Source organism: Phoenix dactylifera, chromosome 10 (genome assembly GCF_051530095.1).
Source record: "Phoenix dactylifera cultivar Ajwa chromosome 10, Ajwa_hap1_PhDact_Kaust_v1.1, whole genome shotgun sequence".
In the NCBI taxonomy this organism is placed as follows: Eukaryota; Viridiplantae; Streptophyta; class Magnoliopsida; order Arecales; family Arecaceae; genus Phoenix; species Phoenix dactylifera.
The window spans coordinates 13,049,198-13,071,844 of NC_143199.1; the positions used below are offsets into that span (position 1 = coordinate 13,049,198).

General features: G+C 41.2%; 1 protein-coding gene across 1 annotated transcript in view; it reads left to right on the plus strand.

The window, feature by feature from the left end:
• Nucleotides 1–22,647, plus strand: part of LOC149752688 (uncharacterized) — an 85,513-nt gene that overhangs the window by 22,380 nt on the left and 40,486 nt on the right. Inside the window, exons 3-5 of the mRNA XM_089925985.1 lie at nucleotides 6,315–6,506; nucleotides 6,595–6,746; nucleotides 6,918–7,064. Of these exons, the coding sequence (XP_089782111.1) occupies nucleotides 6,315–6,506; nucleotides 6,595–6,746; nucleotides 6,918–7,064 (491 nt within the window). The remainder of the gene's footprint in view (nucleotides 1–6,314; nucleotides 6,507–6,594; nucleotides 6,747–6,917; nucleotides 7,065–22,647) is intronic.

The following is a 22,647-nucleotide window of genomic DNA, read 5'->3' on the forward strand; positions in this document are numbered from 1 at the left end:
ATCAGTCAAGCATTCAATAAAAGATAAACACATCAATCCTTGTATTTGTCCTAAAATCACTAGACAGCTCCTAACTGGTTTGAAGAGGGCACCTAAGCCTCCAATCCGGTCTAATGAACCGAGTTGACCAGGTAAGCTCCCAGGTAAGTGGAGGGGTCACGATGCGTTTGCAAAGGTCCCACTTAAAACCCACTTGTCTCGAACAGATGAACTGTCTCCCTTATAGGGACAAAGCTTGCCTAGACATCAACTAAGCCACAGAGCAAAATTGGTGCAACTTTCGGTGATCTTCGTCCTATCGAGCTCGAATGTCCCTAGGAGCCAACGTCTAATTGATTTTAATTAAAGTGACACTATGTGAGATTGAGTTTACCTAAGTTGGGCAAGAGTCCGGTGATGAAATCCAGCTCTTATCTTGTTGGGATGATTGCCCTTACTAAGTGCAGATTAATTGGTGAATGTGTATTAGGCATGCATTCACAATTTTGCTGAAATTAAAATTAAACAATCACCACAAAATTTCAAGCTAATAATTAATTTAAATAAGAAAGGTTTAGAGGTTACCAAAGGGAATTTCTCCAGCAATTTCAATTTTTTTAGGCAAACCTTTACAGCATTCCTTTTCCAGCTATTCTTCTTTTGATTATCCCAGATTTTTCCTTCGATTCCTGATCAAATAAGACCAAAAGAAAAATTAAAAAAAAAAATTAGTAGAAGAGAAAAAAGAAGATAAGAAAAGTAACAATAATAGAAAATAAATTTTTTTATTTTATTTTAGATATATATATTAAAAAAATTGTAATATTTTTTAATGATAGGAAAAATAACTATGCTAGCAATCCCCGGCAACGGCGCCAAAAATTGATCGATTCTTTCAATTTCAAAAGTAAACCACGAAATAGCACGTATCCTGTAGGATAGTGATTACGGATGTCGGTCCACAGGGATTGGAGACAAGTTATTTTTCTTTAATAATAAATCAAAAAGAAGAGTTTGCTAACTTAATTATACTGAATTAATCTATGAGTATGAATTGAAATTTATCAAAGTAGATGGATCTAGGGTTTGGAATCCACCGCATAGCATTGCATTAGGGACTGTGTTCTTAATTTTTATCTTTTGGAGAGGCATGCAAATTGGCTACAAGCCTTTTAAAATAAAAACATAAAGAGTTTTAGGAAGATCCATCTTCGGCATAGCATGAAGTGTCTACCTAAGTATGCTAATCTAGGATGCAGCACACTTCATCTTCCTAGGCATGGATCATCTTAGACTACTTTAGCAAACATGATTAGTAACTAGCATGCTCAAAGTTTAAATATCATAAAGAAATATTTCATTGAAAATAAGAATTGAAACAAGCTCCAAAATAATAAAAAAGTAAGAACTACAATTGCCCTGATACATTGCTAGGGCTTCATCCAGCCCTAGATTGGACATTTAGCCGCGCATGGCTTTCGGACGTCCTCCCATCTTCATAATAAAATAAAAAAAACTCTTCCCTGGCATCCCAGCGTCCCTTCAAAACTCCTCTATCCTTCCCGGTCCTCCCCCCTATTTGCAGAGTAATCTCCTCTTTTATAGCCCCCCTTTCTTCTCACGGTTTCATTCAAAATTTAAATTCAATTCTCCACAGAGCTGATTTGCTCCAGCTGGATGACTGAATCCGGGGGATTTGAAGTTAATTCATATGGGGAAAAGCTGGATCTTGGCTTTGCGGAGGGGAGGAATCCGGCAGCTGAAGTGTTGATCGCGGAGAAGAGTTGGAAGCGAAGGCTGGATCCTTGCGGGCAGTGGGCATGATCCGATGCTTCTTCAACGCGGAAGATGATCTGGATTTGGTGGATGGTGAATAACGATCGATCACGCTGAGATGCACAGAGGATGTGGACGAGAAGAAGGCCGCGGACGTGCTGGGATGCGATCTGATCTTGAAACAGGGGATTTTTTTTGCCGTGATCCGGAGGGAATGGCATTGGATTTGTGAATCAGCTGGGAGGAAACCTTTGGGCGCGGAAGGAGTGGAGGATTGGGTTGGATGATTATCACAATAAACTGGGACTGGTCCAGCAATCTCAGGAACTACTCCCAACTCAGAGATGAACTTCTTCATCCAGACAGCTTCCTTAGCGGCTTCACTTACAGCAATGTATTCTTCCTTTGTAGTTGAGTCAGCTACAGTTTGCTGCTTGGAACTCTTCCAGCTCACTGCACCACCATTTAGGGTAAAGACATACCCTGAAGTGGACTTGCTATCATCTGGGGCTGACTGAAAACTAGAATCAGAAAATCCTTCTAGTTTCAACTCAGATCCTCCATAAACTAGAAAAATATCTTTAGTCCTTCTCAAGTACTTCAAAATATTTTTCACAGCTATCCAATGATCCTCTCCTGGATCAGCCTGGAATCTGCTTGTTATGCCTAAGGCATAAGCAACATTAGGCCTAGTACATAGCATAGCATACATAATCGATCCTACTGTCGAAGCATAGGGAATAGAATTCATTCTATTCCTCTCTTCAGATGTCTTAGGAGACATCTTCTTAGAGAGACGTATGCCATGACTTATAGGCAAGTAACCTCTTTTACTTCCTTCCATGCTGAATCTTTTCAGCACATGATTTATGTACCTAGACTGGGACAAGCCTAGCATCCTTTTAGATCTATCCTTATAGATCTTTATACCAAGTATATAGGATGCTTCTCCCAAGTCTTTCATGGAAAAATATTTTGATAGCCAAGTCTTGACCGATTGTAACATAGGAATATCATTTCCTATAATTAGTATATCATTTACGTACAATATTAAGAAGACAATGGCACTCCCACTAGTCTTCTTGTACACACATGGTTCATCCATATTTTTGATAAAACCAAATGCTTTGACTGTTATATCAAAACGGATGTTCCAACTCCTCGATGCTTGCTTTAATCCATAAATAGATCTCTTAAGCTTGCATACTTGATTTGCTCTCCCACTTGAGACAAATCCTTCTGGCTGTGTCATGTAAACCTCTTCCTCAAGATGACCATTAAGGAAGGCGATTTTTACATCCATCTGCTAGATTTCATAATCATAGTATGCAGCTATTGCAAGCATAATCCGAGTAGATTTAAGCATGGCAACTGGTGAAAAAGTTTCATCATAGTCAATTCCTTGCTTTTGCCTGAAATCTTTTGCCACCAATCTAGCCTTGTAGGTTTCTACTTGGCCATTTGCTCCAATCTTCTTCTTATAGACCCATTTGCAACCTATAGGGTTTACACCTTCTGGTGCATTAACCAAAGTCCATACTTGGTTGGTATGCATAAAGTCTATTTCGGATTTTATGGCTTCTAACCATTTGTTAGAGTCATTACTCATGATAGCTTCCGAATAGGTCAGAGGATCATCATTTTTAACGATGTGGGCTTCATCATTCTCAATGATAAATCCATACCTCTTAGGTGCATTTCGCACTCTATCTGACCTTCGGAGAAGAGATGTGTGCTGTGACTGTACCTCATTTATGGGTACATCTAGTTGAGGAATATCTTGTGTATCTATTTGTAGGTCTTGAACTTCTTCAAGTTCAATTCTTCTATCCTTGCATTTTTCAAAGAAAAACTCTTTTCCATGAAAGTGGCATGCCTTCCAACAAAAACCTTTTGTTCGGTAGGATGATAGAAGATATATCCTATACTATTTTTAGGATAACCTACAAAAATATATTTATCTGATCTAGCACTTAGCTTGTGTCCAAATTTTTTTTTGACATAAGCTTGACAGCCCCATATCTTAAGATATTTAAGATTTGGCTTCTTTTCTCTCCATATCTCATATGGAGTGCTAGGTACAGACTTAGAAGGCACTCTGTTTAATATTAGTGCAACAGTCTCTAGGGCAAAACCCCAGAAGAAAATAGGAAGATCAGTAAAGCACATCATGGACCGTACCAAATTTAATAAAGTACGATTCCTCCGTTCGGCTACACCATTTAACTGTGGCGTATACGGAGGTATCCATTCAGAGAGAATGCTCTTTTCTTTAAGATAATTTAAAAACTCACTAGAAAGGTATTCACCTCCTCGATCAGATCGAAGAATTTTAATACACTTTCTAGTTTGTTTTTCAACCATACTTTGATACTCTTTAAACTTATCAAAGGCTTCGGATTTATGTTTCATAAGATACACATATCCGAACCTTGATAAATCATCAGTGAATGTGATGAAGTAAAAGTATCCACCTCTAGCTGGAGTTGTCATAGGACCACATGCATCTGTATGCACAAGTCCTAATAACTCACTTGCTCTTTCTCCATGTCCAATGAACACTAAAACAAATATGGATTTTGCTGACTATCTTTTGCCGACGCTAAGAAAAGTGTCGGTAAAGTTTGGCTCAGCGCCAACCTTTTCCGATGCATTTTAGTTGCGTCGTAAATCTAAAGCAACAACGACGCTCTAAAGCGTCGTTAAAACTTTCAGAAACAACGACGCTTTTGAGCGTCGTTAGAAAACATAAAACCCCCAACCGCTCGCCCGGCCCCCTCTCCTCATTTTCTATCGGTCGATGCCCTAGCTGCGCGGAAGCCGAGTTCTCACCTCCATCGCCGACTTCTTCGCTGCTGTCGACCTCGCCCTCCTCCTTCTCCTCCTCCTCCTCCTCCTTAAAACTGATCTCACCTCCATCCCTAGCTCGGATCGGCGATCGAAGATTCCGCTTCTCCGCCGCCGTCGACCTCGCCGTCGTCTGAGGTAAGCGTCCTACTCCTCCTCCTCCTCCTCCTCCTCCTCCTCCTCCTCCTCTTTGTTTTCTTCTTGTCTTTAACGCTCGCCCGGCCCCCTCTCCTCATCCTCTATCGGTCGATGCTCTAGCTGCGCGCCGACATCTCACTTCCATCGCCGACTTCCCCGCTGCTGTCGACCTCGCCCTCCTCCTTCTCCTCCTCCTCCTCCTCCTCAAACTAATCTCACCTCCATTCCTAGCCCGGATCGGCGATCGAAGATTCCGTTTCTCCGCCGCCGTCGACCTCGCCGTCGTCTGAGGTAAGCCTCCTACTCCTCCTCCTCCTCCTCCTCCTCCTCCTCTTTGTTTTCTTCTTGTCTTTAATGCTCGCCCGGCCCCCTCTCCTCATCCTCTGTCGGTCGATGCCCTAGCTGCACGCCGACATCTCACCTCCATCCTGAGCCCTAGCTACGACGTCGCCGTCGACATCGCCGTCGTCTGAGGTAAGTGATCCTCATACTCTCTGTTAACATTTATTAATTGCATATTAAGCTGCATAACTGCTTGTAGGGAAAATTGTGTTGTTTTAGGGAAAACAAATGTATAATAATCTGTTTTAGGTTATTATGTTGTTCACAAATGTAGCTTTATTATTTGTCCCCTTTACTTCGTTTTATTTAAACTGAATATTAATGTAGACAGCTGCATGAATGGGTGGCCGTTGATGTTGTATCCATGCAAATAGAATCAGGTTGCTCTGGTTTTGGTTCTTAACGGCTGGTGGATGGTTAATCAGTTGGAAAACGTAGTTATTTTCCATCTCATTCTATAGGGTGACGCTTGGACTTGTGAAATTTGGAATTTTACTGGCTTGATTCATCATCCATTAAAGCAAACACGTCGTAGATAAATGCTGTAAACATTGCTGTCAGCAACTCAGTATGTTTGGGTGCTCCCCTGTGTGTTTCCTTTATATAATGAGTGTGGTAGGACAACAGATTTAAAGGTCATTACCGGAAGTATTGGTGTGCTAGAATGGATCAACGCTTTGTCTAGATGCCTGGGATTATTAGTGTTTGCAACCCCTAGTGAATGCCAATTTCTCAAGGTCAATGTTGCCTGAAAAGAGATCATTGTTCTGCATAAAACTACAAAAAGTTTCACCGGGAAGGATTAAATCCTTTTACACATACCATGCTGAAACCAATAGTTAAAGATAAAATAGCACTTTTACAAGGTAAAAAAGTAGGCAGTGGAGTAATAAAAGTTAAAGATGAGAGTGTATTTGAGAGGGAGATGCAGATACAAATCCCCTCTTCTTTTACTTTTTTAATAGTAAGTGTGGTGGTATGTGTTTTTGTATGAGTATATGTGTTTTTTTTTAATGTTCATTTTCTCCAATAGTTTTTTGCAAGAGCATACGTAGGCATGTTTTGGTAGGTCTTTATTAGTGTGGGGTTTGTGAGGTGGTCTAGGGCAAGGGGAATGTTTAGAGAACCTTCCTTTCTGCAATGGCTGTTGATGTGATCAGATGGTCCTAGAATGTTGGGCTGCATGGGGTTGGCCTTAGCTGAATCAATGGGCTACGTCTTGTGCATAATAGATTACAACATGCCGCGAGGAAAACGTTTCAGAGATATTGAGTTTCAGCACACATCCGTGGAATCTACTTCTGATCGTTCCCAGCAGCCCGACGAGCCCCAGCAGCCCGATGAGCCCCATACTCAGTTCGGGTCCCAGTCTGAGCACGCGCCACCTGCAGATTGTCCAGACACGGATGACGTGGACGTCCTGGGTAATTTGATTTACAGTTTTTATATTAATTTTTCTTACAATCTAATTATTTTAAATCATTTGCCTTTAATGGACTTCTTATTTTATAGATGGACTGGGGAGAGTGAGGAGAACACGAGGGCCTACTCGAGCACGGGATGTGTGGACCCTACGTGAGGATGAGAAGATTGTCGTCCATTGCAACGAACTTGGGGCAGCCATTAAGAAGGCTGCAAGCATTTTATCCACTTTTCTAGGATCAGTTGCGCGGAAGGGACAATTGTGTCCGCTCAACTATACGAAATGGAATAAAATGCTTCCTTCGTATAAGGTTGAGCTTCTTAGAGTTATTGAGGTAAAGAATTGAAGTTGCTTAATATCTTCAATTATTTTTTGATTTAATATTGATATAACATTTTTGACTTTGATATAGAAAAAGTTTGTCCTTCCTGCAAATAGACATGATTGGGTATTGAAGTCTGTCAACCGCAAATGGAAAGAATATAAGGCGAAGCTAAAGGCGGATTGGAAGCACGAGGGCATGACTGAAGAGGAGGTGGCCCGTGTTTGTCCTCCAGATGTAATCTCTCATCAGTGGAGGGAGCTTGTCCATTACTGGTTTTCCGAGAGAGCTCAGGTTGTGTATATTTTTTCAATACCTTAGATTGTATTTACTATTATTATAGATTAGAAATTTATACATTGTATAAATTACAATGTTTATTGTTTTTTGGGAAGACATATTCCAACATTCGTAGATGTTCGTCCGATTCCTGTCTACCTAAAAATATGCTAGACAGATCGTTGTTAGAACCGACGAACAAAGTTTAAATTTAATTCTACTCTTACCTTTCCTACTCGAAAAATAGCGGTTGTAAGAGGTCGATCCACAGGGAGGCGATTGGAGTTGCATAAAAATTAGAACGTTCACTCGGATTTGAAATCGATTTTTGAATGATAAAAGAAAAACATTATTTTGAGGATGTTGAATGTTTTCTAATTGAAATTAACTAAAAGACAGGTACTTAGATTCGAAAAGCATTTATTTAATTAATCAGAAAAAAAAGTTTTGGCATAAATTAAAATAGACGACACTAAGAAGATTGAAGCGTGAAACATAAATTTCATAAAAGAAAATTAAATATATTGCATCAAAGAAAAATTAAAAGATTGCATAAAAAAAATAGAAATTAATTTGAATCTAGAACAGGGATTGCATGAAAGAAAAATGATAGATTTAGAAAACTAAATTGATTACAATGCTAGAAATGGATATTGGTAGCTTGATGCTACCTTTCTTCTGCAATTAAAATAAAGGAAGGAAATAACAAAAATAAAAGAAAGAAAACATCTCCCTTTCTCTCCCACGGTGGAACAACATAAAATACTTTTTTTTTTCTTTCTTTCTTCTCCAAACGAACAGAGCAATGCTCTGTTTCTTCTGTTTTTTTTTTTCTTCTCCGCCGAAGCAGCCGAGCTCCTTCTTCTTCCTTGGATCAACCGAAGCAGCCGAGCACACCTCTCCTTCCCTGGTTCTTGGCCTCAACCCCAAAACCGAGCACTCTTCTCTATCCCTTCTTGGATTCCACCGAGCACCCCTCTCTTCTCTTCCTCCTTCTCCTTTTATAGCCACGGACGGGCGCTTGATGCGGAAGGGAGATGGCAGACGCGGTGAGGACGCGGGTAGGAGTCGATCACGGAATGCTTGCAGTCGGACGCGGGGATCACGGGATGCTGTGATCACGGCTTGAAATCGGAAGGGAGGAGATGCAGTGGGCGGACGGGATGCTTGTAGCGCGTGAAGAACGCGGGCGTTGCTGGCACGGTGGCTGGCATGGAAGGTGGCGACGCGGATCCGGGCTTGACGGCTGGCAGCGACTGTGAGATCACGACTGGGATCTGCCTTGCTGGGAGGCTGCTGGGTTTCCGGATCGCGGAAGGAAGGCGGGGATCACAGGATGGGCGCACAGCTGGGATTGGGTCGCGGGGATCTTGAATCCGGGAGAGGGGATTCCGGGCGTTGCTGGCACGGTGGCTGGCACGGTGAAAGCGGAAGGAGGAGACGTGCGCTGAGGAGGAGGGGCTGCAGTCTTGATCATGGAAGAGCTGTGGGAGTGCATCACGGGATGGATCGCGGAGAATGCGGACGGCCTGGAATCGGAAGGTGGGAACTGAATGCGGAAGGAGCTGATGGTGATCCGTGGACGGCTGGGAGGAGAAACGGGCATTGCTTCATCACGGAAGATCTGGATGTTGTGGGACCGCTGGAAGCATGATCGACGGGGTGGCTTGGAGGAGCTGATCTGCCGTGGATCCGGGAAGAGTTGGACTTGAATTGAGCTTGGGCTGCTGCGCATTGGACTCAAACCCAATGTTATTGGGTCTTTTGGACTCCTTGCACTCAAACACAAATACAATGTTAATTAATTAATTTTATTATTAAAAATTAACTATAATACTAATTATGGTGGTACGATGATTGCACTTTTGTGCTCTCATCACACCCCCCAACTAGCTTATTGCTAATCTCTAGCAATTTAGTGCGAAAATAAGAGTGCAAAAGTGTTATTTATTATATAAATATACTAAGATAAATACTCAGTTTCGTAGAGCATCACGATTGCACTTAGCATGTGCAACAAGCCGTTAAACCCCCAGGTTACCCTAGCGGACGAGTGTTGTCTCGTGAGGGTTTGCAGTGAAGTTACCGACAAACTTCATTAGTTAGGAATTTCCAAATTTTAACTCGAAATTTGAACAAGTATTACTGTATGAAACTAGAATTGCAAGGACAATAGAGACTTGTTGTTATCATATTTAAACAGACTCTAACTCAAATTTCATTACACCCTATCTATCTGCTAACAAGTCAAGAATGTAGTGAGGTGCAAGATAGTATCATATAAATGAGTGGCTTTTACTTTACTTCCAACATGATTACTTTAGTTTTCAAGACTTTCTAGAGTTAAATGGTAATGAACACCCCGGATTTATTTATTCATTTTTTTTTTTTCAGACTGAAGTGCTAAGAAGAATGACTTGTGCAATATCTAGCCTTCTTAAGCTTTCTAGCTAACCCATGTAGCGAGTGTTAGGCCAATGACTCCCGATCCAGATGGCTCAGGGCACTAGGTGTAGAGACACCCTAACAGGCTTAATAACTCAGGTTAACTAGGCTTCAAGGCCAAATTAGTCACTTAGAGTTTAATCTCAATCATCCTCACCTTTTTACGCGAACACTCGCTGCTTGCCAGGCAGGAGGCCCGGTTACTCAGTGAGAAGACTTAAATTAAACTCATTATTTTATTTTATTTTATCTCTCTTTTTTTTTCTTTTTTTTTTTTTTTTTGGTTAGGCTAGGGTGTTCATCACACATATAACTCTAAATTATCTCAAAAATTAAAAGTATTCATATTAGTCGTAAGTTTACATACCCACTATTCATGTGCTTACGTGTAGGTGCTAACTCATCTTGTATCATGTTAGCAGAAGATAGGTGGGATGAAAACTTAAGCTAGAACTGCTATCATATTTCTTAACTCAAAGCTATTGTCAGAGCAATTCGTAGTTTGTACAGCCAAAAAGATTAGAGTTTGAGTTAAAAATTTGAAATCCCTTTTTTTTATTATTTTTTGAAATTTTAATATTTTTTTTTAAATTTTTTTTTTTAATTGCATAAAAAAATCAAAAATATTCTCTCCCTTTTTTTTTTTTCAAAAATATTCTCACCCCTATACCTAAATCTAACATTGTCCTCAATGTTAAAGAAAATTTAAAGCAGTAAGAGGACAGAGGAGAAGGTACCTGATATGGGCGGGTAAATTGGGGCAAAATACCCCCAAACCTGCATTTTTTTTTTTTTGAGAATATTTACATGTTGGGTTGCCTCCCAAGAGCGCTAAGTTTTATGTCTTCAGCCAGACAATTCTAATTCATTCATGATAAACAGGGTCGGTCAGAAGTGTCTCCTCAACTTCTGGACTCAGATATTCAAGGTATGGTTTTAAACGATGTCCATTGACTTGAAAGGACCTACCATCCTTGGTATTGCATATTACTACTGCACCATGCGGGTGCACTTTCTCTACTGTGTATGGGCCAGTCCAGCGAGATTTAAGTTTTCCAGGAAATAGATGTAATCGAGAATCATATAGAAGGACTTTTTGTCCTTGGTGAAATTCCTTACGAATGATCATTTTATCATGCATGATCTTCATGCGATCTTTGTACTTTTTGGCACACTCGTAAGCATCGTTTCTAATTTCTTCAAGCTCATCGAGTTGAAGCTTCCTATGTTCTCCTGCTTTGTCAAGATCGAAATTTAAATGTTTAATAGCCCAATAGGCCTTGTGCTCTAACTCAACAGGTAAATGGCAGGCCTTGCCATAGACAGTTCTATATGGAGACATTCCAATTGGTGTTTTGTAAGCCGTCCGATATGCCCACAGTGCATCTGTTAGCCTAAGAGACCAATCCTTCCGAGATGTATGAACAGTTTTTTCAAGGATGGTCTTGATCTCCCGATTGGAAATTTCGACTTGTCCACTTGTTTGTGGATGATATGGTGTACTGACCTTATGATTAATGTTGTACTTTCTCATAAGGGCTTTAAAGATTTTATTACAAAAATGTTTCCCCCCATCACTAATGATAGCACGAGGGGTGCCAAAACGAGCAAAGATAGATTCTTTAAGGAACTTGATCACCACTTTGTGATCATTGGTCTTACATGCGATAGCCTCAATCCATTTTGATACATAGTCAACTGCCACAAGAATGTACTGATGCCCAAACGACATAGAAAAAGGACCCATAAAATCAATACCCCAAACATCAAAAATTTCTATAATTAAGATAGGGTTCAGGGGCATCTCATTCTTTCTCGAAAGTTTTCCTAATCGTTGACATCGATCGCAAGATTTACAATAGTCATGCGCATCTCGAAAAAGTGTGGGCCAATAAAATCCGCACTGCAAAACTTTTACAGCAGTTTTCTTCCCACTAAAATGACCACCACAAGCATGGTCATGACAAAAGAAAAGGACATTCCTTTGATCGTGTTCAGGGATGCATCGTCTAATGATTTGATCAGGACAGTATTTGAACAAGTATGGTTCATCCCAAAAATACCACTTCACACGAGCTAGGAAGCGAAATTGTTCCTGTTTGGTCCAAGAGCTGGGCATTTGTTCAGTAACAAGGTAGTTGACTATGTCAGCATACCATGGAACATTGGTGTGGGAAATCATCATTAGTTGTTCATCCGGAAAAGTTTCGGATATAGGTAAGGATTCCGCAGATGACTCAACAATCAGTCTGGACAAGTGGTCAGCTACTACATTTTCAGATCCCTTTTTATCTCGAATTTCGAGATCAAATTCCTGGAGCAATAGGATCCAACGAATGAGCCTCGCCTTAGCATCCTTCTTTGTGAGAAGGTACTTAAGGGCGGCATGATCAGAATAAATAAGGACCTTGGATCCTATTAGATAGGGACGAAATTTGTCTAGAGCAAAGACAACAGCCAACAACTCTTTTTCAGTGGTAGAATAGTTAAGTTGGGCATCATTCAGAGTTTTGCTCGCATAGTGAATCACATGGGGAAGCTTCCCCACTCGTTGACCTAGGACGACACCTATTGCATAATCGGATGCGTCACACATGATTTCAAATGGCAGACTCCAATCAGGGGACCTTATGATGGGTGCTGAGGTTAGTTCAGACTTTAGTCTTTCGAAAGCAGTTATACAAATTGGCGAAAAATTAAAAGTAGCATCTTTCGCCAACAAATCGCATAAGGGTTTCGACAATTTACTGAAATCCTTGATAAAGCGGCGGTAAAAACCCGCATGCCCTAAAAAGGATCTGACTTCCCTAACAGTCTTAGGAGGTGGCAATTTAGCAATTAATTCTACTTTGGCCTTATCCACCTCAATTCCTCTTTGTGACACAATGTGTCCCAAAACAATACTTGATTGGACCATAAAATGACATTTTTCCCAGTTAAGAACTAAATTTTTCTCTTTACATCGTTCTACAACAAGGGTCAAGTGATGCAAACATTCATTAAAGTTAGATCCGAATACAGAAAAGTCATCCATAAAAACTTCTAAAAATCTCTCCACCATGTCGGAGAAAATACTCATCATACACCGCTGGAATGTAGCCGGTGCATTACATAACCCAAAAGGCATGCGACGATAGGCAAAAGTACCATAAGGACAGGTGAATGTGGTTTTCTCTTGATCCTCACGTGCAATTGGTACTTGGTTATATCCAGAATAACCATCAAGAAAACAGTAATGAGAGTGGCCAGCTAGACGTTCTAATTTTGATCAGTGAAGGGTAGTGGGAAGTGGTCTTTCCTAGTCATGGCGTTAAGCTTCCTATAGTCGATGCATACTCGCCATCCCGTTTGGACTCGAGTAGGGACTAACTCATTGTGATCATTTTTCACCACAGTGATGCCAGACTTTTTAGGTACGACTTGAACTGGGCTTACCCACTGACTATCAGAAATAGGATATATAATCCCTGCATCTAACAGCTTGATGACCTCGGCTCGAACTACGTCCTTCATGATTGGATTAAGTCGCCTTTGTGGTTCTCTAGAGATTTTTGCATCTTCTTCTAGATGGATTTTATGTTGGACCACAGAAGGACTAATCCCCTTAATATCCGCTATAGACCAGCCGATCGCTTCTTGATTTTTCTGAAGGATATTTAACAACTTCTCTTCTTGTTCTTCAGTTAAATTTGATGCAATAATAACAGGTAAGGTGTTGTTGTCCCCTAGAAATGCATATTTTAAGTTTTCAGGCAGATCTTTAAGTTCGAGCTGGGGAGGTTTGACACTTGAAGGTACTAGCTGGGATTCAAGTATAGGTAATGATTCAAATTTAGTAGCCCATCTGCTAGTATCCATTACAGGAATAGAATTTAGTAATGCATTAACCTCCTGATTCGACTCTCCTTCCTCACAATCTTGACTGAATTGGGCCAAACATCTTTCTAGTGGATCAGAATAACTTGATTCCTCGAAGGACTTGCTGATTATATTTTCAATCATGTGAATTTCTTCTAAATCGTCCATCTCAGATGGTTGATTACTACTGTGAAAGATATTGAGTTGGACGGTCAAGTTTCCAAATGCTAAGGTCATTATCCCATTTCGGCAACTGATCACAGCATTTGAAGTGGCCAAAAATGGTCTACCAAGGATTACCGGGATGTGACTACCTGGGTTTTTCACTAGTTCAGTTTCGAGGACTACAAAATCCACAGGGTAGTAAAACTCATTTACCTTTACAATTACATCCTCTACAATTCCCTTAGGATACTTCACAGTCCTATCTGCTAATGACAAAGTAATGTTTGTGGGCTTTAATTCCCCCAAACCTAGTTCGGTGTAGACAGAATAGGGTAATAGGTTTACACTTGCTCCTAAGTCTAATAAGGCTCTTCGAATGATGGTTTCTCCTATTTTAATTTCAACAGTGGGGCAACCAGGGTCCTTGTATTTTGGGGCAATCTGTTGTTGAATAAGAGATGAGGCTTGTGCCGCCATCACAGCTTGCCTAGGAATACTGGATTTTCTTTTCACCGTGGTCAAGTCTTTTAAGAATTTTGTATAGGAGGGGATCTATTTGATTGCATCTAGGAAGGGTAAATTTATTTGAACATTTTTAAAGACCTCCATGATTTCATCGTACTGAGATTTTTTCTTTGAGTCTTGTAGTCTACTAGAAAAGGGAGCTTTGGGTGTGTATGTCTCTATTGGTTTCTCCTCTACTCCTTGTGTTCCTTGTTCTTGTGCCTTTTTCTGAGTGGGATTTGGTTCATGCTTTTCTTCTTTTTCTTGCACAGGAAGTTGGACTTTGTTGTCCACTTGCTTGCCAGACCGTAAAGTGGTAATTGCCTGGACTTCATGGGTGGGGTTTCCATTAGAATCAATCTGAAACTGGCCTCTCGGCCCTTGATTCTGTTGTCTACTAGGGTTAGTGTTGCCCAGATAGACAACCCAAGAGGGGGGGTGAATTGGGTTTTAAATTAATTTAGATATTTAAAACTTTAAGGATGATTAATTAAAAACTATTGCAAGTTATTTAATTAATGCTAAGTGCTGTGAGTGATGTGAGAGGAAGAAGAGAAGAGACAATCCAATGCAAACACAGAGTTTTATAGTGGTTCGGAGCTACCCCTTGCTCCTACGTCCACTCCCCAAGTCTCTCTTGGGAATTCACTATAACCTCCTTGGATTACAGCTGGTTGTTTTGCAAGCTCACAACCAAACTTGTTGTTTTACGAGCTCACAACGAACTCGGTCGGTTTTCCCAGGCTCACCGACTAGAACCAACCCCGATTGTTTTTCCGGGCTCACAATCAAACCCTTACACACGTTGGTTTTAACTTGGCTCACCAACCAACCTTAATCCCCTTGATTCAATCCCCCGATTGAACCAAGTAAATACAAGTTATAGAAAGAAAGGAAAATAAGCTTCTCAAAAGCAGATGTAAAACAATATAATCAAAAGAGGAGTTTAGAAGCCCTCAAACGCTTTTAAGCTGAAGTAGAGGAATGGCTTCTTGAACTCCGGTCTCCTCTCGAATGTGTAGTCGACTTGAATGCTGGAGGAGAAGGCTTTTAATTGCTGGGAAGATGTAGGTGGAGCTGTAAATGCAGATCTTCCCTTTTTCGTTGAAGAGCACGTTGCAGAGCTTGAATCCTTGATTAGTTGGAGTGGAATGAATGTTCTCTACCTTGCTACAGTCTTCTGTGGCTATTTAAGCCAACCCCCACGGAAACTAGCCGTTACTCTGCTTTTTCTGGCCGTTCTGCACACTCTGCGCAGCCTGACAATGTGACCGTTGGTGGGTTGGAGTCGACTCGCGCGATCAGGAGTCGACTCGGCTGTAGCAGGAGTCGACTCGAGCTTTTCCGGAGTCGACTCGGCAACTGTTCCCAGTTTGAATTAAAGTTGCCGTCTTGACTGGGAGTCGACTCGTCTTGACCCGGAGTCGACTCGCCAACTTCTGGCGCTGACCTGGCAATTTTGGAGTCGGCTCATCCTCTGTAGTCCGTGGATCCAAATTTGAATTTTGTCCACTCGAGTCGACTCGACTGTCTTGGGAGTCGACTCGAATCTCAGAGCCCGAACTCCCGATTCTCTGTCTTTTGGCTCATCCAGTCTTGGAGTCGACTCGAACTTCCTTGGAGTCGACTCGGCTCTCAGTTTCCGAAAGTTGGTCTTCTGCCTTTTGACGTGAAGCTTGTCTTGGAGTCGACTCGAGCTGTCTGGGAGTCGACTCGAATCTCAGAGGCAGTAACATGGTCTTCTGTCTGTCGATGGTCGCACAGTCTCGGAGTCGACTCGCGTACTGCGGGAGTCGACTCGAATCTCAGAGTCCATAAAACGCTCTCTGACTTTTTCTTTGTGTACCGCTGGGAGTCGACTCGCGTTCCACTGGAGTCGACTCGAATCTCAGAGTCCATAAAACGCTCTCTGACTTTTTCTGTGTGTACCGCTGGGAGTTGACTCGCGTTCCACTGGAGTCGACTCGAATCTCAGACCTGAAAAACTGCTCTTCTGTCCTTCTGTCTGTTTTCAGTCGGAGTCGACTCGTACTGATCAGGAGTCGACTCGAGCTCGTGCCAGTGACCTTGATATGCTTGGAGTCGACTCGTGAAACTCGGGAGTCGACTCGTATCTCAGACATTGGTTCATGCAGACTTCTTAACTTATCCAAAATGCTATGAACCAAGTCTAGAGACACTTGGACAGGATTTTCACTGAAACACTCAATTGAATTCATTAGTAATCACAAGATATACTCAAATGCTTTGAGCTCATCAAAATCAAATGGGGTTTTAATCAATCACTCCACAATCTTCCCCTTTTTGATGATGACAAAACTTTGAGTATATGTAAAATGACTTGCTCAATAAATAATGAAACAAAAACCATAAATGAATTCAAATGTCTGATAATTTAATTTATCCAAGTTTGAAAGGAGTGAAACAGCAAATTTCGGAGTTAAAGCTCCCCCTTTCATTTGGAATTATATAAGCCTTCATATTATGCAATCAATTGTTTGGCTTATATGTCATTAATGATTTAGCCTGATTAAAATTCAGATTCTCTCCCTCAACATATGCATTCAACTATGTTTTGATTCTCTGAATTTCCTTTTAATGCTTTGAAGTTTTTGAACTGAATTTTTTGTTTTTAGAGGGAAAATCTGTCAATTTGTTCTTGAGTAGGATTCAGCTAATCTCCGAATATCCCTTAAATAGATTCTGGAGATTACTCCATTAGGAGCCCCAAAAGAGAGATAATGAGCCTCGAGGTACCGAATCCACTTAGAACAAATTTGTGTGTCTTTTTATTGATTTCCATTGATTTCTTTTACATATTTCATCCATATTTCTCCCCTTTTACATATTGTATACATATTTCTCCCCCTTTTTGTCATCATATCAAAAAGGAGGTAATCACACACAATCAATGGCACAACCAATCATCAAATGGCACAGAAATGAAGATAAGATGTCTACTCATTGTATTGATATGAATGTGAATACATTTGAGCATACAATATGTAAAGCAAAGCAATACAAAACAAAGCAAAAAGAACATCTATGGTCTCCTCGAGGATGAAGATCCCTCCCTCGAGGATGTATCTCCCCCTCTTGATGATGCATCTCCTCCTCTGGAGGATGTGGCTCGTCCTCTCGAGGATGTGGCTCCTCCTCTCGTGGATGGTGCTCCTCCTCGCAATCGGCTCTGCTCCATGAGGAGGGTGACTGCATCTGTGACATGGCCAAGCTGTGTGATGATAGACGTGGTGGCTCTGCTATGTGTAGTGGAGAGCTCTGTCACCGACGCCTGAAGCCCAGTCACCGATGTCTGAAGTGCGTCCAGCTTGTCGATGAGTACATTCGCCAAGCGCTCGGCCCCCTCGGTGGTGGTGTGCATGTCACGACCTATCTCCTCTCGCATCTGTCGAGTGGAGCTCGTGACCTCACTCATGCTGTGGAACTGGGCCTGGACCAAACTCCGGACATTGTAGATCTCTTCCCGTACATGAGCCGTCATGTCAGTCATGGCTGTCAAGGAAGGGACCAACTGAGAAGATACGGGTGCAGGAGTGGGAGCAGGCACCGCACCTCGGAGCTCCCGAAGCAGCTCATCCCTCACCTCTCTGACTATCTCCTGTCGCAGCTCCCGGAGCTGCTCAGGATCAATCCGGACCGCCATGGAGGGTGGTGCCGAGGAGGAAGGTCCGGCGGAGGTGGTAGGAGCAGAAGGAGTGGATGGAAGGTCTGGATGGTCTGGAAGGTCTGGGTAGTCTGAATCGGGCTCAGGACTGGGTGAAGGTCTGGTGGTCTGAGCGGTGAGGGTAGACTTCCTAACCCATACCCCCTCTCTCTTCCGAAACCCCATCCTGTGCATGGTCCCCGTACACAAGCGATCTGTCCATCGCAATGCACAAGAGGGTTCCCTCTCAGGAATGGGAATCTCGTACTCCCTAAAGAGAAGAGTAAAAATCATGCCGTATGGGAGGGTGAGCCTAGGTCTATCTAGGGGCTCACACATATACCGATATATGAGTTTGGGAAAGTTGACCGGGGTGTCCTGAAGAATGTAAGACATAATAGCTAGGTCCCTCTCATTTACAAAATCAAATCTTCCTGTCTTAGGGAAGACAGACCTGGACAGAATACTCAAAAGGATTCTCACTTCAACAGGAAGTGAGCTAGCAGATACCTCGTCTAGGGGGGACTGAGGTGGATGCCCTAAGACGACCGTAAGGGCCTCAACTCTATCCTCAGGGTGTGCGGGAGCCACCCCAACTAGTGGAAGGTGGAGGATGTGGCCAATAAGATCCTCCGTGACAAACACAGGGACACCGGCTACTGTGCCCTCGATACCCCCATCTCCCCGATGGACGGTACCGTAAAACTCTCTAACGAGCCCTGGATATGTGGGGAGATCCAATGTAAGGAAGAACTCTAAGCCCTGGACCCTAAGTCTTTCACCTATGGTGAACCCTTCCCGGGAGAGGAAGTCGAAATCGACATACCTCCCGGTGGAGACGACCTTCCCGGCCAATGGCCTCGCGGGAACCGCCCTAGGCGGGGAACGAGCCGGAGGTGGTTGCCTCGCGGGATCGTGCCGCGCCTTGGAGCGCCGCTCGGGACCGGCCTCGGGACGGGACCTCTTCCTAACCACGGTCTTACGAGGCATCTTGACCTAAACGGGAAGAAACACCTAGAGGACGGAGAAAGGTCGACGGAGGAGACTCGGGACGGACCGGAGACGACCTAGGAACGGACGAAAACCCTAAGAACCGGTGAAAAATCGACCGAACAGAGGTTGGAGACGAGCGGGGAAGACCTAGGAGTCGGCTCTAGGGCTTTTTGAACAGTGGCGGCTTGAAAGAAAAGTGTTTGCGAAACGACAAACCTAGGGTTAAAAAGTCGGATCCCGACTGCGAGTCGACTCCCCTGAGTCGCGAGTCGACTCGACCTCGAGTCGACTCCAGAATATGCGCGAGTCGACTCTCCTTATGCGCCTGTAGACTTCGAGTCGACTCCCGACAATGTGCGAGTCGACTCCCCCTCAGCTGCCATCTTTGCGAGTCGACTCCCGCAAATGCGCGAGTCGACTCCCCCTTAGGAGCCGGCTCTGAAACTTACTCGAGTCGTCTCTAACCTTGGCACGCACCTAAAAGTCATGCTATAACCGTGCCAAATGAGGGAAAATCACCTAATTGGGATCTGATTTGATGATCATTGAATGTAAACTCTATTTTAACCGCATACTAATCATCAAAATCAATTAATCTAGTGGAAACTCCCACTAGGATGGATCAATCACTCCTAATCCCCTCCTAAGCACGCTAAACCTCTCTTCACTTAGGGGTTTTGTAAAAATATCTGCTAATTGATTATCAGTACAAACAAATTGGAGTGTCACATCACCATTCAATACATGATCTCTTATGAAGTGATGTCTTATCTCAATGTGTTTAGTTCTTGAATGTTGAATTGGATTTTTAGTTAGATTTATGGCACTTGTATTATCACAATTAATGGGAATTTTATCTTGTTTAATGCCATAATCTTCTAATTGTTGTTTAATCCACAAGATTTGAGCACAACAACTCCCGACTGCCACATATTCAGCTTCAGCAGTGGATAATGCAACCGAGTTTTGTTTCTTGCTAAACCATGAGATTAGGTTTTCTCCTAGAAGCTGACACGACCCGCTGGTACTTTTTCTATCAAGCTTACATCCAGCAAAGTCTGAATCTGTGTACCCTATTAAGTTTAGGCTAGATTTTTTAGAGTACCATAGCCCAATGTTCTTAGTTCCTATTAAGTATTTAAAAATTCTCTTAACTGCAGCTAGGTGTGATTCTTTAGGATTAGCCTGATATCTAGCACACATGCAAACACTAAACATAATATCAGGTCTACTTGCAGTAAGATATAGTAAAGATCCTATCATACCTCTATAAAGTTTTTGATCTACAGATTTACCTGATTCATCTTGATCTAATTTGCATGATGAGCTCATGGGGGTGCTGATTGATTTGTTTCCTTCCATATCAAACTTCTTGAGCATCTCCTTGACATATTTTGCTTGATTGATGAAGATGCCTCCTTCAGATTGTTTGATTTGAAGCCCGAGGAAGTAGTTCAGCTCTCCCATCATGCTCATCTCAAACTCACTCTGCATCAAATCAGCAAACTCTTCGCAGAGGCGATTGTTAGTAGCACCGAAAATGATATCATCAACATAAATCTGTACTAATAACATATCTTTGTTTTGCTTTTTCAAAAATAATGTTGTGTCTACATTTCTCCTAGAGAATTCATGTTCTAATAGGAATTTACTAAGTCTCTCATACCATGCTCTAGGTGCTTGTTTTAATCCATAAAGTGCTTTGTTCAGTTTATACACATGATTAGGGTATTGATGATTTTCAAAACCAGGAGGTTGTTCTACATACACTTCCTCATTTATATACCCATTTAAAAATGCACTTTTTACATCCATTTGAAATAGTTTGAAATCCTTAGAGCATGCATATGCTAATAATAGTCTAATAGCCTCTTGGCTTGATGATTCTCCTTCAATCAACTTTTGATTATCATCTTGTAATCCCATCTCATCTATCTTTTCCTCAAGTATTTCAACATCATCATCAAAATTAACTTTCTTACTAGAGGAGATGTCACTAGAGTCATCAAATACTACATGTATAGATTCTTCTATGACTAAGGTTCTTTTATTAAATACTCTATAGGCTTTACTAGTTGTAGAATAACCTAAGAATATTCCTTCATCAGATTTAGGGTCAAATTTCCCTAGATTGTCTTTCCCATTATTATGCACAAAACACCTACATCCAAAAACATGAAGATAATTAACCTTTGGTTTTCTGTTTTTCCACAGTTCATAAGGTGTTTTCTTTATAATGGGTCTCAATAGAACTCTATTTAATATGTGACAAGAGGTATTAATGGCTTCTCCCCAAAAGTACTTAGGGAGGTTACTTTCACATAACATAGTTCTAGCTATTTCCTCTAGTGTTCTATTCTTCCTTTCCACAACTTCATTTTGTTGTGGTGTCCTAGGTGCTGAGAAATTATGGGTTATCCCCTTTTTACTACAAAATTCATCAAATGATTGATTTTCGAATTCGGTACCATGGTCACTTCTAATGGCTATGACTGAAGACTCTCTAGCATTTGTTACTTCCTTATGGAACTTCTTAAAAACAGAAAATGCTTGATCCTTATGTGCTAGGAACATGACCCATGTGTACCTAGAGTAATCATCTACTAGAACTAGACCATATTTATTTCCACCTAGGCTTGTTGTTCTAGTTGGACCAAATAGGTCCATGTGTAATAATTCTAGAGGCCTAGAGGTAGAGACACATTTTATGGATTTAAAAGAGTTCCTAGATTGTTTGCCAAATTGACATGCTTCACATATTTTGTTCTTTTCAAATTTTAATTTTGGCAAACCTATCACGGAGTCTCTTTTAACTAGTTTAGTTATTGTGTCCATGCTTGCATGACCTAACTTACGGTGCCATAACCAACTAGCATCATTTTCTTTAGTTTCATTAACAACTAAATATTGGTTATGTTTTGCAAGATCATCTAGGTCTACAACATATACATTACCACGTCTAATCCCTTTAAAAAACTAAACTATTATCATTAGGATTTGTTATAATACATAGTGATGGTTTAAACATAACATCATATCCTATATCACATAATTGACTAATGCTTAACAAGTTATGCTTAAGACCATCAACATATCTAACATTATCTATAAAAGTAGAAGGGGTGATTTGAACTTTACCAATACCAATTATATGACCTTGGTTGTTGTCTCCAAAAGTCACAGCACCTCCCTTCTTAGCTTCAAGGGTGAAAAATTGATCTTTATCACCCGTCATGTGCCTTGAGCAGCCACTATCCAAATACCAGCGGTTTTTGTTGACCTTGGTTGCAAGACACTCCTACACAAGCAAATCATGTCATCTTAGGTACCCAAGTTTTCTTGGGTCCTTCATGGTTAGTCAAGTTGGTTCCTTTTGGAACCCATACCCTTTTAATTTTCCTTTTTGTTTTACTTTTCCTATAGTCACATGCATTTGCCTTATGTCCTATAGTTCCACAACAAAAGCAGGTTATTTTCTTAGTTTTAGTTTCTCCAGCTTTAACAAAGAAGTTACTAAGAAGTTTTTGTTTATTTCTTGGTTTATACCCTAAACCCGCTTTATTAAATACTGCTCGTTGACTATTTAGTATCATGTTTAATTTTTCAGAACTATATGTAAATTTTTCAACTAAGGGTTTGTATTTGTTAAGTTCTTTAGTTAGTGTTTGATTTTCTGCTTTTAGATCATTAAGTTCTTTTGTAAGATCCTTATCTAAGGTTTGTTTATGTTTTTTAAGTTCTGAAAATTCCTTAGTTAGTTTTTCATTATCTTTAGTTAAGGTGTTAGTCTTTTGAGTTAAAAGTTGGTTGCTTGTTTTAAGTTCAATATTTTCTTTGGTGATTAAGTCCTTATCCTTAACTAATTTATCGTATTTATGTAGGTATGATTGATTAGCTATTTTCAGTTCTTTA